The sequence below is a fragment of the Trematomus bernacchii genome, unplaced genomic scaffold, assembly GCF_902827165.1.
Source record: "Trematomus bernacchii unplaced genomic scaffold, fTreBer1.1, whole genome shotgun sequence".
NCBI classification, from domain to species: Eukaryota; Metazoa; Chordata; class Actinopteri; order Perciformes; family Nototheniidae; genus Trematomus; species Trematomus bernacchii.
Genome location: NW_022987708.1, coordinates 2,696,528 through 2,715,703, shown reverse-complemented (window position 1 = coordinate 2,715,703; position 19,176 = coordinate 2,696,528). Strand labels below are relative to the sequence as shown.

Below are 19,176 nucleotides of genomic sequence, written 5' to 3'. Positions count from 1 at the left end.
TATTCACAGTCTCTCTTTTTACTGGTACTGTATATTTAAAATACTTCTAAACTCATTGATCAGCAGCGATCCATCAGCTAGCCGTTGCTAAAATCAGTCATGCTAAGGTCTACTGTAACTGACTCTCAGTTTGTGCAGCTAGCTCACAATTTAATCAATCTCCTAGCACCCTTTTTTCATGACTTCTGTAAGTTTAATAGTGATACAGTAGGTCACGCTCTGATTAGCACCCTCAATCTGGACAGCCAGCGCTTCTCTCCAGGAGTGTGAAGGTCATCCACTGCTTTTACTTTTAAAAGTTGCAATTGTTCCCACTAATGATACTGTTTAAATGTGATTCATGCTTATCCTCTGTCGGTTGTAAGGCATGGGAAAGTTAATGCATTTCCTCGCTTATGTAACGCTTGATTCATGAGTCATCGCAGCACCTCCTGTCCAACAACTTTTTAGTCAGTGCACTTTTTCATCCTCAAGCAATCCGGCAGTACTTGTGTAGTCACCACACATGCTAATTCATGTTAGCTGCTGCCGACAATAGTACGTTCACAACAGCTTCTAGCAATTTCCATTTTTAATCTCTAATATGTCAGGTGCTGACCAACACTTCTTCCCTCACGCTACAGTTGGCCTGCATTTATCATGTATCATTGGTTAGCTATTATTTAACATTCACCCTCAGCTGTCAACTACTTAGCATGGCATTGCAATTGCTCGACTATTTACCCATTAGGGCAATTACATGTTTAATTCAATGAGTGGCCTTTGCTTTGGCCCATGTAATTTATATGTAGAGCAGGGACTGGATGGGTACTAAGGTTTTATCCCTATCCTTGTGATATATTTGTTGTTAAATTAGTGATGACTATTGTGTAGGCTGACAAGACCCGATTAATGTTATTACATTTTGTTTGTAAAAGCTATTGCAATTTTACTTTAGTTTAAACCTTAAATGGTTTACGGTTGCCCTGTAGTGGACAACAATGACACAAAAGCAGGCATGTTGTGACCCAGGATGGTTTTAAATAGATCACCATGACCCAAGGGAAATGCCACAGCACACTGTGATATTAAGTCTCATGTTCGGATCAGACTACACAACGGTTTTTTCTTTGAGATGGCCACTGTGTCAGATTAGGCGATTTCATAGTTCTTGTTGTGACTTGCCTCAGATAATAAGTAAGGCTGCATGTTGAAGCCTGACCAATCTTAGCTTACAACGTTTGCGATGCAAATGATATACACTGGCCAAAAACAGATTTTTATGAATGAAATTGAACCATTATTTGTTACTTTATGTTATGTATTTTTTTCTCTCTACAGTAAACAAAAGATATGGTGAAGGTTTTGGTGCACAGCATACAGGTTTATCGAATGGATGACATCTAATTAATTTGAATTAATGATCCTGGCCCGAAGGTTTAAGTTAAATTGGCTAAACATTCATTGAAATTAAATACAAAAAATACCGTTCCTTTTTGCTTTACCATGGTTATGGTAGTATGAGAGTGGTACACTGTGCTCCTTTGGATTAACCTCATAGAACACATAATAGTTCTAGCCTTATAGTTGAAATTAGGGTTTAGTCATCATTTTTTTTAGTTTGATCTTCACACAGCTGAAAGTTAGACAATGGTGAATATTTCAAAATGAAAAGTTATGTATAAAGATTTTTTGAGGTTCTTATTTTGTCTTGCTTTTAAGGGAATGTTGCTGTCAGAAGGCTATTTAGGCAACATCAGTATTTCATTTTCCTTTCAAGGCTTTCCAAACATCTTGTTAAATGGTTTTCAGCCATTGGTTTGGGTTACAAAAACAAAGTCTTGTAGCTTTTCACATGGGTCTAATAAATCTTGAGTCCAAGGGCAGGCAATCAGGTTGTTAGTCTATATACAATATATTAAGTGGATACCAAAACACTTGAAAATCCTAATCACACTTGTGTGTGAGCATGTTTCCTCGCAAATTGTAATTTGCATATGTTATGTATGTGCGTGGGCAATCAGAAACAGGCAGGCTGAGTGTTAGAGCTGAAAACGGTCCTACAGTGCGTATTGTCCCAAGATTCGGAAATTCACACTTTTCTTTTATGATGTTGGCTTGTGTTATTTTTACAGAGAAGGGTATTCAAAAAAATCCCTGGCCCATGAGAATGATGTGTGATAAAAGCCTCGGAATCTTCCTTTTGTTCAAATCCCAGATCAAGCCTTGGTGGTTCATTTCATCCAGAGAAAGAATCTGGAGCACACAGATGTAATTAGTTTATTCCATTTAAAATCTTATCCCGGAAAGGCACCCTCACTATGACACACTAGATTGTATCCCCCTCACCCAGCTTGTCTGCTGCAGAGTTATATGGGGTAACAGTAGTCTGCACTCATTATTTTGAATGACTGCACAGTGCCTGTGAGCGAGCCAAAGGGGGCAGGATGTATTCTCACAACAGAGGCCTCCAAACATCTACACTTTAGTGAAAGGGAAACAGGGAGACAAGCGTTTCAGCTTACCAAGTAGCATCTCTCTGCCAGCATTCTGCTTCTATTTCTGAGCACAATAGGATTGCCATCTAGGGGACTCCGCTCTCTTTTTGTTTTAAAGATCACCACTTTATCCCCAACAATGTCTCTTAAGCGACTGGATCCTAATGCAGTCTGCTTTGCAGCGTGACACATTCTTTCTCACTTTGCTAACATTGTTAGCCGCAGAGGCCTCACTGACCTTAAGATGTTAGCAGACAGTCTTGCAGTAGACAGTAAACTAAAGGCGCTGCGGATGCTAGGGGGAACCGTTTTGCTAAACAGCCCCACCTGTCAATTCAGTATATAAGATGAGACGGTAGAGAATCTTAGTAGAAAAAAGAGTGTGGCCAAAATAAGAAAAGAAGTAGCTCTTTAAAGTGAGGTGAAGAGGGTTGACTTTTATGGGAGGTATTTTCTTTTTTCTTCCCATAAGACAATATGCCTCTATAAATGATTATCATTGGCTAATGATAAAAACTAAATAATTACCATGACACTAGCTGTTTCTCTAGAGAGTTCCACCCAATGTGATCTGTCTGTGCTTGGCCTTTGACTTGTTCTAGTCGTGTTCGGGCATTCATGTTTAAACATGTCCTGGCTGGATATATGAAAAGAAAAGCTACACAGCCATGTGATTCACCTTTTTGTCCTGTACCATTTGGGCATCAATCAATCGACACATCTTTCATTAAAAAAAATAAGAAGAGAAAGTGGGCAATGAAATAAACAGTGCAGGTAATTACTTCTATAGTGGTCCAATAGGTAGAATAGCAAAGAACATTGATCTCAACTGAAGGTACGATGAGTTTGATTGATACAGTGAAATGTGATTTAACCACTATCAAAAGGTAGTACCAACACACAGAGTACAAAACTAGTCCTTATATGCCCAGCTCCACTCAAGCTATATTAAGTTATGCAAGATAGTTTTACCATATCCCCAGCCCCCCCCCCCCCCCCTTTTTCTGTCCCCAACTTGAGCCCACGATCATCCACAACCTTGGAACTGTATTTCACATGGTCCTGCGAGGGTCTTTGTTTTCCTGTAATCCAATCAGGAAATCCGTCAGAAATAGCTCCAATGCAAGGTAGAGGGTGAAAATTATTCTTAATAATGACATAATCAGCAGAGCAGCCATCAAGCAGATAAATTGTCATGCGCATCGTGCTAAAATATCCAATTATCCTTTGTCCCCCAGCTCTCTGTGTTGAAGTTGGAACTGCCAGGAAGCCAGTAGGTGGATCCCCGATTCCCACTGGTTCAGTCCTGCTGGCAGGTTTGCAGTATAGACGCCCACCCCCCACCTAAGAGAAGAGGGCTTAAACAGCCTGGTGCTTAGTGTACAGATCTAGATATGTAAATAGGTTCTATACAATAAAATTGTTCCCATTCTTTAAAAATAAATGGCGGAAAAGTATCTGTGACATCTTCTCCCCCTCAAAATGGTTCCATTGTGCATATAGGATTTATTTTGTTCCTCCGAGTTCCCAGTCCTTCCTTTGTTGTCTTCAACAATTGTTTTATCTTACATAGCCTCCATTTATGAAGTTAACACATGCCTAAATTGGTTTTCACCTCATCTACTCCGCGCCCCGCAAACAGAGTAATCTGCTGCGCGACGCCGAAGGAAAAACACTGTGTTTTCTTTCTTTTACAAAGCGCTCCCCTCTTCTTCCCTCCGAGGCGTGTCTGATGCTCTGTTCTGCTCCCAGATAATACTGTCAAGCAGTCATTTGTCAAAAAGCCTCGAAGGCCATATCTGTCGCTAGAAGAAAAAGTAGTTAACTGTACCTTGTTTTGCTGAAATATCAGAACGAAAAATAACAATACAAAAAAAATATCCTCCTTTTTGTTTTAGCTTGTGAGGTTGTTTTTCTTCGACTCCTTATGTGTAGTTTTTTTTCTGTACGTCTTTTATTTTTCTATAAAAAAAACATCATTATTTTTTTTTTTTTTCCTCTGGTCCAAACCCCCAGAAATCCTTTGACTATATTCTCTCAGGTATTAACAGGGTGTTGTAAAATCCCAGTGTAATTCCATTGGTTCCCAGCAACTCCAGGCTGGCTTTTCAGCTCCTGACATATCTGCGGTAGTCAGCATGTCGCCCTTAAGTCTCTGCTGCAGCAGTTGGCGTTTTTGGCTCAGCCGTCAGAGTCCTGCCTGCGTGGGTGCTTCCACAGGGCTATACCCGGGTTGTGGAATGTGAGTGTGGGTGCGGATGGGGCAGGGTGTTATTCTGCCCACTGCTGGGGAAGGTGTTGAAAGAGTGGAGCGAGGTGAGCCCCCCCATGGTGCTCGGGATCATGGTTATGGTGTTTGGCGTCATGAGCGGGATGTCGTCCGGTGAGCGTCTCATGGCCAGAGTGTAGTCTGGCGGACACGCAGTCCTCAGCCCCACGTCGTGCGGGTGCAGGGAGTCGCCCACGCCCCTGCAGTCCAGGTCCGAGTGCTGCTTCATCTGCAGGGACATGATCTCCTCCTCCTGGGTGTGAGCCAGGTCGTTGGTGGCGCTCCGCTGGGGGCTGCAGCGCCTGTGGACGTCGTGCCGACGCTTGTCCTTCTTGTAGTAGAGCGCAGCGAATGCGAGAATGTTGAGGAAGAGGAGGGAAGCTCCTACAGCGATGGTCACCGACAGCTCGGTGGAGTAGTCACGCTGGTCCACCAGGTGTGGCTGGATGTGGCTGTCCTGGGTCTCGGTTGGGAACGGAGTCGGGTTGGGGCGCTTGGTCACCATAGGCTTGGTCTTCGGGGGGCGGTTGGTAGACTCCGGTGAAGGGATCTGTGGACAGGAGGTAAATTAAATAGTATGAAGAGTTTTTTTGAGAAAAATCTTAACTTAACAGTCTGCACACTAAGGTCTCTTGCAAGTATTGAGTAACAAACCAAACGTTCATTATTGCAAATATTTGTGTATGGACCAAACGACTTTTGGACAGACTTTTCCGGTAAGCTCCATGTTTGAATGCAAAGCTAATATTACAGAGTTCTTGTTGCGACTCGCCTCCGAAAATGAGTTAGATTGCACGTTGAGGCCTGACCAATCGTAACTTGCAGATGTTTGCGATGTTCATGATATACATTGGTCCAAAACTGATTTGTATGTGTTTGAATATAGATGTATGCATGAAATAGAACAAATGATTGGTATATTTGTATTCTGTAATGTTTCTCTTTACAGTAAACAATAGAAATAGTGAATGTTTGGATGTATAGAAAAATATTAGATGTCGTCAAACTTGGAAAGTGAGTATAAGTCTGCACAGTCTGCGGACTTAAGTCTTGTGCAAGTATTATCTAACAAACCAAACCTAATCATAGCAAATGTTTGTGTATGGACCTCACACCCTTTGGACAGATTTGTCCAGGAAGCTCCATATTTAAATGCAAAGCTATCATCTAACTCTAGCTTCATACTTGAAGCAACATTATGTTACATTTCATCCTCAAATAACAGCTGCAAAATGATTTGATGCTACACTGAATAGAGATAAACTGTGCAAGTCCCACTCTGCCCCCCTAACAGCTGCTATTGCAACGTGATATTGGGGAGAGGGTTGTACAATCTCTTAGGAAATGAGCATAAGGCCTTACAGCGCTCAGATGAGTTTGATGAAACTGGATAATATTTGATTGACCTTTTGTGGGTGTATTCATAACTGGGATGGCACTTGGTTGATGTTCTGCTCTGTAGCTGTTGTCGACTAGCTATCTGTGTTAGTTATGTAATCATGACAAATGCATATGTAACATAACAGCTGTCCTTATCAGGCGAACAATTATGTATCTTATAGTATGTAGCTTTAATGCAAACACATGGAAGTGGTATTGATCCCTTTTTTTTTTTACTTTCAACAAATAAATATGTTTCTCAAAATGGTAAACAATTTCTTTAAGCTTTTGATCAAATGACCCACACTGTTATTCTTGTGGTGGGGACACATTCCAAATATCCATATACCCATCAATGGACTATGTGGGGAGCCAGAGCCAATCTCCAGTAAGGTAAGGTATGCGAGGCGTGCAGACATGAAAAAACCCAACACAAAAAGGCCCTACCCATCAAACACAAAACCAATCAATAGAGTTAGCTGCCCAAAAGTCTACTTTACTTAAACTCTATGTCTACATTATTTATAATGCCTGGTATACTGTACAAAAATAGGATGAAAACATAAAGCTGATGTTTACGTCAAATTTGGGCTGATCGTGTGAACACATGGGAATGTCTACCTCTGTATAAGGAGCATTTAATGTTCAACTCTTTAATATGTATCATGTCTGTCATATCTTGTACTGATGTGTCGGTCGCGATCTTTTAAGTGAATGACGGGAGCCGGCTCGCGCCCGCGAATGAGCCGTTTTTTGTTGTTGTTGTTAAGTAATACAAGACAGAATGATATGATGATCTCCTCGCTACGGGTGCTCCGTGCATGCAGGCAGTGACATGTAATATCCAAGGATTAGAGACTGTTGGATGCTGCTGTTTTGAGCATTGCAATATATTTATTTTCATTATGTTTTTTATTTATCATTATTTTTAGGCTCAGCAAAGATTTGTTGTCAGTTTGTATAGGTGTTGCTATCTGCTTCTTTTTTTTGCGTGGTTCTACAATCAGAGAGTTACAAGGGTCTGTAAATGCAATGAAAACAATTGGCCACAGCAAATCATTTATATTAAAAATGTAATTTTTACTTTTGAATACTTCAGTACAAAGGATGTATTGAATAATTTAAGTGATATATGTGTACACATATAAATCATTAGTCAAAACAGGGCTACATTTGATTGAATTATAAAACGTATGTTTCACAGATAAACCTAGTAACCCCGCCCCCTTAAAAAAAAACTGCTCTTTTGAACGGCTCTTTTGAACGGCTCTCGCAAAGGAACGGAGCCATAAAATCCGGCTCCCTTCAAAGAGCCATAATTCCCATCACTAATATCGGTACCACTTTACAATAAGACTACCCTTATAAAGTATTCATAAAGGGTTTATTATTAGGTTATGAATTAGGTTGTAAACACTTTATTACTCATTAAGAACCATTTATAAACCAGTTCTAACATAGTTTTCATACGTCAACACAGGCTCACTATTTGGCAAGATGACTAAGCCTTATATTGGCTACTTAGCGAGAATCAACTCAGTGGACAACAGATACCAAGGATGCTGGCTGATGAAGAAGACAAAGTAAGCTAGGTAGCCAATATAGGACTTAGCAGTACAGATAAATGTGGGCTCACTATTTGGCAAGCAACCGGTCACAGTTGCCCTGTTTATCTCATGTCTTATAAAAGCTTATTAATGATTTATAAAGTGTTCACAACCTAATTAATAAATGGATTACAAACTATTTGTAAACCCTTTATAAGGGTAGTCTTATTGTAAAGTGGTACCCTAATATCTTGTCTAAACACATAAGTAGAAATTCAAAATGGTAATTTGTATTTGTTGACCTAAGTTAGGTCAACAAACCATCACAATAATGATCTTTAAATTATTGTTTTACAGTTGCTTCTCCAAAACCTTTTAAGAGAATGACTCACGTAGTTTATTTTCAGAAGCAGGATAAGCTAAAGAGGTTTTAGTACCAACCTTGGTGGTGGTGGGGATGAGCTGGGTGACATCATTGAGGCTGTGCAGATGAGGAACCAGCTCCAACCACAAGTTGACCTGGGGAGAGGGAAAAGAAGGGAAACCATAAATGAGAAGAGCATTGAGAGGAGCATCTCAAAATCAATGCACCACTACACTATGACAATGTATGAATTGTGACTACATGGATGCCAATGTCTCAAATGAAGTCAAAGTCATGCAACTAAAGGGCAAGGTGGTCGTCCATAAAAGAATGTTTGACTGAATGATAATGCAAACAATACGTATGATAACTATTGTAATATTTATATTGGAAAGCAAATGTACAGTTGATACTGACAGGGACTGTTGAGATCTGATTGGTCAACAGTTAGGCTGTTGATACATTTGGATCAAATACTCTTTTATTCATGACTTCTCCAGATAGGATTTTCTCTGCAGCGTACGTTAACATTGTAATCAATCCCAAATAAAAGGGAGGCAGCGCCATGATACAGCAACATCTTATATTACATAACCAAATATACTTCCAACAATCAAAGAAATCCATTCCCTGATTGCTATCGTTTTCAGTAATGCTAGTATGTTTATCAACATTCAAAACGAAAGTGCATTTAGTAGCATCTAACTATACCTTATTGGCACGGTAATGCTCTTTGACGCGGGGCTTCAGGCCGATGTGGAGGTAAAGCTGGTCTTTCTGGTTGTAGCGTGTCCATGCCACCTCTTCAAAGCGATTGGGCTTGGTGTGGATGAATTTAGTATCCTGGGGGACAGGTTGGTTTGGATCCCTGAGAAAAAGATTAAAAGGGTTGCTAATTAAAAAAATCCACAGAGATGTGAGATCTGTGGATGGTTTTATTGCAGAACCAACACAGTCTCACTCCCTGATAGTCCAATAGCGACGCTTGGTCAGGGTCCTTTGGCGTGCAGTTGTGACGCGCCGAGTCTCCTTCAGCTTCATGAACGGACGCAAAGAGCTTTCAACTGATTGCAATGTATTCCCATCGGCGGCGGTTTTTGACGCTCAGGGAAGCACCGCATCCGTCCATGTCGGCGGCAGTTAAAGGCAATGTGAGGGTCCATTCCCGCCGATGGGAATACATTGTAATCAGTTGAAAGCTCTTTGCGTCCGTTTATGAAGCCGAAGGAGACTCGGTGCGTCACAACTGCACGCCAAAGGACCCTGACCAAGCGTCGCTATTGGACTATCAGGGAGTGAGAATGTGTTGGCAGAACAATACAAGCACATCTGAAACAATGCAGGGGATAATACATTGCCTCCCATTAAAGATTCAGTCCTCTACTCACCAGTAGTATATATAGACATTTTATTTATTGGGATAAACCCCTTGAGATGCACCATCTCCAGTAGTGATGTTACTTTGAAGTTGTTTTCTTAAGGTCACATGAAGAACTAAGGTTAAATTAATGGTAGAGTAGACCTTTTGAGACTGTCTGTTTATTCAAATGTTGTAGCATCTCCCTCAGGCTAATCAACGCAATTATGAAAATACTGAAACGCTTTCCCAAGGTTTCATGAAATGGGTCGATTAATCAACAGTTTTGCACCTGATAAAAAAAGGTCAAATGGGGTAATTTTGCCCGCCGATGATTGGGTTTCTAAAGGTTCTGATTGAATGAAAAGATAAGAAGTCTTCTTAATAATTTCAAGTTTTATTCAAATGCCAAATTAGCATGTCACCATTTTTAAATTGAGGATGTCTAGAATGAAACTCTTTATATATAATGTATACATTAAAAAGATGTATTGGAATTTGTTTAGGTAAAGATGCAGTTCAAGCAACATTTTCATCAAGCATATAGTGGCTACTATAGCCCAAACTAAGAAAAAGCTACTATTTTTTCATATACCATCGGAATTAGGCCATAATAAAACAAGGCTGAGCTACATGTAAATGGCAGGTCTGAAACCCCATTTGAACTCCCCTTTTATATGCTGTATATACTGCATAGCTTACAGAGCACATGGGATCCAGTGCTAAATACACCCCCTTTCACTTAATCTGAGCAGAACAGAGCCAGCCATGAGAGAGCTATGGAGGCCCATTCTGAGTCACTGAGAGCCCCATTGTCTGAAAACGGCATATGGAGCCAGCCAGACCTCATCAGGAACACGCTTAACCATTCAAATTGGCGGCATAAATCTCTCAGGTACCCGGCATTCCACGTCAATTTGGGGTTATATATGTAGATCATTAGGCCTTTCTCTTCCCCTTAGGGCTACTGGGCAGTGCACAGAAAAAGCCAATGTCCCCCCATTACGCTCTCGAAAAACAATTACCGCCATGACTATATGCTCTAAGGCAGGCGAGACAGAAGGGAGGGAGAATGATTTTAATTTTATCCTATCGAAAATGTCACTCTGCAGGCTACGGCCAATAATTAAGAATGTATTTGAAGATAGGGTATCTGCGTAGAATACCAATTACACAGTACAGTCCATAAAACATGATAGCACAATTCACTACTCCTGGTCATCAAATATAGGGTAATATTGAGGGAACACAATAACAATGAAATTATCAATTATTTCATGGTCTTGTAAAGGTAATTGCATGTTGTCAATTGCTGTTCGAGGAATTACAGAGCAGATGGCAACACATGGCTGACCTTTATACAAAACTGATGTGTATTAGACCATGCTTGTAAATCAGGTTGCTCCAGGGACAATGACTGGACAGATCATTTGGAGAAAAAGTCTTAACAGTATTTATGGTGCAATACAGCCTGGAAGAGCTCACGCAGCCAGTCAGTAATATGAGTTACTTCTCCTATACCGCTGATCTTATTTTGAAACCATAATCATCTTATTTTAACTGTTATAGTGTCAGTCCTGTTTTTCGAATATTTTGTTTTTGTGACAGTGTCAGAGCAGGCTGAGGAGGACAAGAAATGTCCTCACTTCATGGTCAGCGTGTGTCTTAATAGAGTAGTGCAGTGATGACGTATTTGTGTAGGGTACCGGAACTTTCACAACGGCTCCCTTACCAAAAATCAATGGAATATTTATATTGGATTTTGGTATATTACAGAAAATAAGTACTGTGCCCAACACACACTTATCATAGTTATTAACATGTTTGGAATTTCTGAAGCATTAATACAATCAGCAGAAGTAAAAAGCTAACGTTAGGCTATAATCGAACTACCACTGCTATGCTAAAGGTGGTTAATGTTCGGCGTGATGACGTTTAATAGATTATGAGGTTACTTGTTAGCAACCTCAGTTTTAACCACACAAGAAAGCTTCAATCATCAACGAGTTGGGTATTTACTGATGTAATTTAAGTGGTAGAATAAAACGTGAATATGTCTTAAGCTTGTGTTACCAACAGACCCTTTTCAGGCATCTTAAAACAAACAAGTTTAAAAAGCTGTTGACTTTGAGACGTGTTTAGTCTTTAAATGTCTTTTTCGGGTTTTATAGGACTCATTACTGGACCACTCTATATAACAATTAGGAAATGTTCAGCAGTAGTAATTTATAAACTCAAGGTTGCATTGCTCTATGTAAAGATCTCTCAAATCATCCACCTGCTCGGATGTTACTCTCCCACCAAATTAAGTCTTTGTTGTGCACCAACACAGTTTTAAAAGCTGCTAGAGACCCAGTTTCCCTTATACATAGCTGAGGCATTGTTGTCCCAAGAGAAATCTAGCTAGGGGAACCAGATTTCTCTAGTCCGATATCCTCACTGCACAAACATGGTAACATTTAAGCATTAAGATCCCTCGAGAAAGACAGTAACCTAGTTTTGTAGGTTTGTAGTAAACCTGGACTTTCAAACCAATTTACGCTACAATTGAAATCAGTAAACAGGCTTTGACAGAGTTCCCTGTCCATAGGAAAAGCATGTAGAAAGCAACTTGTATTGGCCATGAGGAGCTATGTATTTGTGGTGTCATCGTACCCTGTTTTGGCGAAGTTGGTCCAGTAGGTCATGACCACGGCGCTGAGCATCACGTCGTTCTTGGAGAAGTTGCAGGGAAACAGCTCTGTTGGCCCGATCATCGGTAGGCCAAATACATACGGAATCTCATCTCCATGTGCTGCGTCTGCCCACGGCGGTACCTAATGAACAGCAGACGAATCAAATCAGATCAGTATTATTACATTTATGTGACAGACGCAGGACACTGAGAGGCATTACTTTTGCTGCTGACACTGTGAATATTGTGACCATACATAGAAACAGACAGACCAAACAAGCTGAGAAAATACAATACTTTTTTTCAGAAAGAAAAGAGGAAATGAGATAAGTTTTTTATATTATTTTGCCCACCATATCTGGTCCATTATTCATTGTATTACAGAGAGACAAGATGGAAAATAAAGGAATGGCGCAGACAGAAGAGGGTGGCTTTGAGCTAAATTCTAAACTAAAATGTTAAATATATGTTATGAGCTGAAGCCTGTTGAATGAAAAATATGCCTTAAGAAAATATGTGGATTCAATTGCTACCGCTAACTTTCTTTCACGATTGCATAATTAGAAGAAAAACAAATATGCAGAAAGTAGTAATAAGTTGACCTAGGAGTTAGGAAGCCAATAAACCGAAAGGACATTTCTGAGGGTATAAGGGTGCAAACTGGTCAGTTACAATAATGTAACTAGAATAATATAGACATGCTTTCTCAATGTACTGTTGGGCAATTTGCCATGCCATAAAGCATTTTAGTTTTGTGCTCAAAACAATCTGAAGCACATTTGTACCCAAGTGTGATACAAAGACGCTTATTCTAAAGCAACGTGTGGCAGCCTGCTTTTCAGTGACAGTCTCGTTGTATTACAGTAATTATAGAAAATCAAATTGTGTATGAGGATTCTATTGGATAGCCTCAAGGTGGGTCAAAGCTGATGAAACTTCAGAGGCTGGGCAATGTCAAACAAGTCAAGACATAAATAAATGCAAAAACATGACTTGAATCTGGTTGATTCAGATGCATCAAATTGAGGAGAAGATCCACATTTATTGATTCCATTTTAACTTTGCTCGAGGAATGTCCAACTGGGGTGGCAAAAGACCCAGGATGAGCTGCAGTTCCTTATAAGTTCTGACATCAGTGAAGAATCTGAGCAATCCACATGCATAATGTGCCTGCTGTTAGCTAGGCTGAAATAAAATCTGTAAGGTTGTACTATGGCTATGTGTGGCTGGTAAAACAAGTACAAATGTGTTTAAATGAAGTTGTGCGGTTTGTATCGGTTTGATTAAAAGTCTAGTTTGTTCATTAAACAAAAAAGTCCTTTTAGTTCATGCAAATGTATTATTCATGCGGACATCTATTTTGTGTCAGTAAGAAATCCCCCATAGCAGTTCAAGGGAGCAGTTGTCTTAAACATTTTTAAGGTTGTTCAAGGAACAAGTCAATTTATGAGTGGTTTTTGTGTCATTCTTTTTTGCTTTTATTGATTTATGTAGTTATGTAGCACATACCAGTACCAATCTAAAAAAACTGAGAACAATACTTCTTAGGATTGCGCAAAAGAGAAATCTTGGTTAAAATTCAATGATCTGAAACCATACCTCTTGAAAGTATTTTAATTGATGCAGTGAGTTGCTCTCAAATGATAGCTACATGTACCAGGGGTCCATACATCTTATTCTCTACCATGTCTGTGTTTTCTTAGATAATGTCAGTGTCTACGTTTGTCTCTTTTAGCAGAAACTAACAGCTTTATCCAGGAGGACTAAGAACAAACCAGAAGCATTTTGTAACTTTGATCATATTGATGATTGATAAAGGATACTATATGTAGCATTACGTAGACATCAAGAGACTCACCTGTTCTGTCTGACAGTGGTGGTAGAAGGCATAGAAGTATGTTGGTGATCCAAAGCTGGAGTGCAGGTCAGCTGTGGCAACAGCTGGCGCCACCCACTGGTGGTCGGTGAAAAGGGCCAGCAGTGTTTTCCGGCGGGTCTCTGGGTTGTGCCTGTCGGCCCAGTCTGTGTACATGAACTTGATGGTCTCTCTGAGGATGTCTTTACCCTCTGGGTAGCCATAGAGGTCATCCACAAAACTGGACACGGCGTAGTCAAAGTCGTTTGCCTGAACGCCGTTTTCGTTGTCCACGATAAGCTCCACGAACTTAAGGCCCTCGCCCTGGTTTACTCCCAGCATAATATCATAGTTCAGGAACTCACCTGGAAAGAGATGGTGCAGATGGTAGTTAAACAGAATAAATATAGGATAAAGATATTGTTGAACATTTATGACTATTAAAGGTGCAATGGGAATATCTCGTAAGATTCACGTCTCATCCCAGCCACTCCAAAGAAAGAGAGGGCAGTGTTTCACAAAGAACATTCCAAATGTTCCAAAAATCTGAGAGACAGCCCAAAAACATGCTCTCTTAAAACCATGTATGGCTTGAACTTTGTGTGTTCACTTTGGCAGTGGGAGCTGCACTATAGGACTGATTTGCTGGGATGAGACGTGAAGCGGCTTTGGGGACCGAGCTTCAGTTAGCAGCTGTGGCAGCTCGGACTCGGCACTCGAAGCACTGGGAGTCACATGGGCCGGGCAAGTGCTGAGTCTAATTTGTGTTACAACAGCAAAATAAACTTTGATGATCCAGCGGAATGAGAACCAAGAGCCAAGGGAGCTCTGGCTAAAAATGAGCTAAATGCTAACTGCTAAAAAAAGCTCTATACCCGAAACAAACCATACAACTTGCAGGAATCATGTGTTTTATATTAAATAGCCATTGGAAAAACTGTTTTTGTACTGGACTGAGGGCAGACTGGATGCTACAGTGACTCACTATTGCCTCTCGAGGAACAAGTGGTATTACAAGAAAGGTCGGGCCTGGGCTAGTGAGTTAGCATGCAAACTTCAGTAGATATTTCTGCAACACAATACATACATGTCTTTGACATAACATCTCTATTATACCCTCTTTACAATCTGTTGATAATGTTCATTGTTCAATGTTTTATCTTACACATTGCACTTCCAAACAAAGGGAATTGATACCTTGCTCCATGAGTATCTGCGGGTCATCAGGTATAACATCTCCATCAATGACAGGTCCAAAGGCGATGTGGTAGCGAGCCGGCTGGATGTCTTGATCCACCAGCTCTTTGTAATGTTTTCTCTGCAGGCAGCTCACAAGCTCCACAGTGTCCTCCAGGTTACAGCCCACCTTACGGGCCAGCATCCGGGCGTACTTGGCTGGCTGAAAGCTGACCGCCCAGCTGGACAGAGCCGTGCCACTCATGGCGATGGCCCTCTGGAACAGTCCTGGAAACAAAAACAGCGGAGGAGGAAACAAAGCATCTATAATTATCCTAAAATCAGGCAGGACATTGAGGTGAGGAAAGTAAGGTTCAGGGACCAACAACTCCCTCTTAAGATGCCAGCATGTCTTTTATTACCTGGGTAGACTAAATATGTAAAATCAATCTATCATCTTTATCTTGAAAAGTTAAGGATGGTTATTATCTGTTTTCTAAAAACTCATCAATGAGCACTGGGTGACAGGTTGCTTAACCATGAATACAACCACTGTAAGTCGGAGTAGTTTTAACATAGCTGTGCCTTACAACTGTGATACAAATCAACGTCTATATGTTTAAATGTCAATTGTAATAATAAGAGAAACAGAATAAATAATAATAACTTTCACCAACCTCATGTCTGCTTCATATATTTATGCAAACATGAGCATATTGGTCGTTCGGAAGATGGCCTCTATCAAAACTGGATTTTTATTAAGATTATTATGAGATAAAGAAATAATTACGGATCAAATTACATCATAACTTGAATTTACATCATTATATGAATTATTATTCAGATCAGATTTTTGAAGTGTGTATCTCCCTGCCTTTAGAGACAACTCTTTGTCTGACTGTAGTTAGTCATGGGTCATCTACACCATGCATGGGAAAGGTTTATTTCACTTCTGGAGTGTTTTTCTTTGGTATCAGTTTGCTTGGCCAGGTGGCCAATTATGTCATCATCACGGTTGTTGTGGAGTTATAGTCAAATACAGGAGCAGCCACAAAATGAGAAAAAAATGGCTCCAATCAAGACCAAAAAAACAGCATCTGCCAAACGATTGAGTTTCCTCTGCACCAAGCCCTCATGGTCACAGAGCACTGCATGCATACTTAAACAGAAAAAAGATCCCAACGTTAATTCCCTGGTAAGTTGTGATTATCTTTTCACCTTTGGTGGAGTTGCTCCAGCGGTTTCCCTCGGAGTAGTGAGACAGAGTGAGCAGGTTGACACAGGAAGCTCCGGCGCCAGAGCCAAACACGGTGATACGTAACGGGTCGCCGCCGAAGGCTGCAATGTTTTCACTGGTCCAACGCAGAGCCTGGATCTGGTCCAGCAAACCGTAATTCCCCTTGGCTGCCTGGTCACCTGTACTCAGGAAGCCTGCACGAGAGGACACAGAAGAGAGGGGGTGTTAGGAGTCTTATCCTTCTTTTTGTTAGTAATAGCAATGATATTACTTTACACAACTACAACCAACATACGGGTATAAGAATGTAATAGCAAGAGCAATATCCTTTATTTTAAAACGTGTTACTGTCATATGCAATAGCTTTGTGTTGGCAATACAAATCTTTTGTCCCATGTTCTTCCTAAAAGTTCTACCTGTAATATACTTAAGACATTACAAAAAAGACATAAAATAGTGCAAGTGAATGAAAATTGAGCAAGTGAAGAAAATCATAAATATTGTGTCTGCTGATTTGGTACAATCTATTAACAAAGAACTTCTCAAATGAACAAAGTACAGGGCTTCCTGTTTGTGAAATAGTAAACCAGTATTGTTGTGCTGTAATAAGCCATACACGAGTTAACATAGAAAAATACAAAAGTTATTAAGTTTAAAGCAAATAATTAATGTTAGAACAAATACTCTAATAAGGTATGAGCATACATCACAAGTGAACTATTTCATCCTCATTTGTCTAAAATAAAATAAATAAAATGGGTTTTTTTTTTATCATTGCTGAAATGTAACCTAAATATAGCCACAGTGAAATTGTTAAAAGATGATTATTGTATATAAAAATAGCTGTTAACCTTTTTGTGATGTTGTGATCTCTAATTATCAGAAGCAGGTTTGAGTTTGCCTCTACATTTTTATCACAAGGCCAACATTGACAAATAGCGGTAATCAGACTAAAGAAATGTTAAAAAGCACCAACATCTCTTGAAATGGATTTTCAGACACGTTTCATAAAGAGTGAAATCATTTGAAGAGCTTTTATTTTTCTCAAAATAAATATATTGTATTCATATCTGTTGGGGTTCATCTGTTTATTTCCACTTATTTTCTCTGTCATCTCCATGATTAAAATAAAAATAAACAAACATCTCTTTTCGGATCATCCAACCATAACTGTCTGTAGCTAACGAGACATATTTCTCTCTTGTACATGGAAAAACCAACAAGCCTGGATGTTTGATAATTTGCTGCAATAAAACAAGAGTTATTGCCCCGTAGAGCCACTTAGAGTGTGGATACGCTAAATATAACACAGGCAGGCTCATTTTGGAGAGAATCTCATTTCAATCTATGATCCAGCCTCAAATAGAACTTGCTGATGACAAGTCAAGTAAGTGTCATGAAAACAGTTCTTTGTTTATTCCAAGTTAAATGGATGTGTATTGTCTAAACAAAGTGTACTGTAGAACAATGGATAACTTTCAAAATCCTCTCAGTTGGCCAACACAAATCAGATGTTGGTACCTTTTATATTTTCAGAGACCGAACATTTTTTTATGAAGATAAATAATTACAGTTCTGCAATAACTCAGCCATTGTTGTCCTGCTCTGCATCTAACTAACACATATTCATTTAAAGTAACAATCCCTGATGGAAAATGCTTCATCATGTATTGTAAAAGAATATTGTGTTTTTTAAATAGAGGCAAGGCAAGGCAAGTTTATTTATATAGCACCTTTCAACACAAGGCAATTCAAAGTGCTTTACAAAAAATGAAAGCATTTAAAATCAGTCATTAAAAAGAAAAGATAATAAAATAAACATTAAAAGACAAAATACATGGATAAAATGTAATAGTAAATAGAGATGCTTTGACGTGGATTAATGAAACATGTTTGTTATTTGCAGATTTCTTATAGTCTGTAATTCCTTTATAATAGACCACTGCTATGAATAACAGGCTGTTGGATGCAGTTAGATTAGCAAACAAATAGCAGACAATTTGTTTAGATTAAAAAAATGAAATCATTTTCAATAAATCCGCTTTTATTTCCCCGCATCTAACTAATACACATTTTAAATTAATACTTTATATGGAATTATTGATTTAGTATGTAGCCGTGTTATAAGCAGGATAATGTACAGCAGGCTGGTCATGAGGTGTTCAAGTTCTGTTCAGCGTGGTTATTTTCACAGAAAGGCCTTCCTGTACAATAAACTTACTTTTGGTTTATCACAACCTATACTATTTGTGTTTTGGCAACATTTGTCTTGTTACAGCTCAACCAAGCAATTACTGATATCTAGGAACAAAGTAACATGGCAAGAGCAATGTCAGATTGGGACAATAACAGGAGTACAGTATGTTTAAAAAAAGCCATAAACAAATTGCCAGTTTACTGTATTAAAGCAAATGTATAGTTTTCCATGTTTTGACAGGATTGCTGATGACCCAAAACTACAAAACAGCCAGTTTGGGTAATCATTGTGGTATCTTAGTTTCCTTTTCCAAATGAGTTTGATAGTTTGTTTCAAATCTGTGACCTTGTGTTTCTTCACCCCAATATTTTTAGTTTGCAATGAACTTAGGGGGGAAACACGAATACACTGCAACATAGGAATGAAGCAAGTAATAGAAAGGCAGCTATTCATTGATGCTTGAAACTGTGGTCTTTGCAAGGGCTCGTAAAATATGTCAAACACTTCACAACAAATCCACTTCCCCTCCATCCTAGCATCCGTCTAACTCCACTTCCATCTTTACCTCCCCCATCCAATTAAACCTGGGAGGAACTCCCGCTCAATTCATATATCCAATGGTAGCGAGATATGAATGTTTTAA

The 19,176-nt window shown here is 39.5% G+C and overlaps 1 protein-coding gene across 1 annotated transcript in view; it reads right to left on the bottom strand.

The window, feature by feature from the left end:
* Window positions 1–3,548: 3,548 nt before the first annotated feature.
* nlgn1 (neuroligin 1) overlaps window positions 3,549–19,176 on the bottom strand; it is a 359,580-nt gene continuing 343,952 nt past the window's right edge. Inside the window, exons 5-11 of the mRNA XM_034140692.1 lie at window positions 16,318–16,530; window positions 15,121–15,387; window positions 13,927–14,288; window positions 12,050–12,210; window positions 8,749–8,905; window positions 8,115–8,192; window positions 3,549–5,296 (exon numbers count right to left, since the gene is read on the bottom strand). Of these exons, the coding sequence (XP_033996583.1) occupies window positions 4,700–5,296; window positions 8,115–8,192; window positions 8,749–8,905; window positions 12,050–12,210; window positions 13,927–14,288; window positions 15,121–15,387; window positions 16,318–16,530 (1,835 nt within the window). The 3' untranslated portion in view covers window positions 3,549–4,699. The remainder of the gene's footprint in view (window positions 5,297–8,114; window positions 8,193–8,748; window positions 8,906–12,049; window positions 12,211–13,926; window positions 14,289–15,120; window positions 15,388–16,317; window positions 16,531–19,176) is intronic.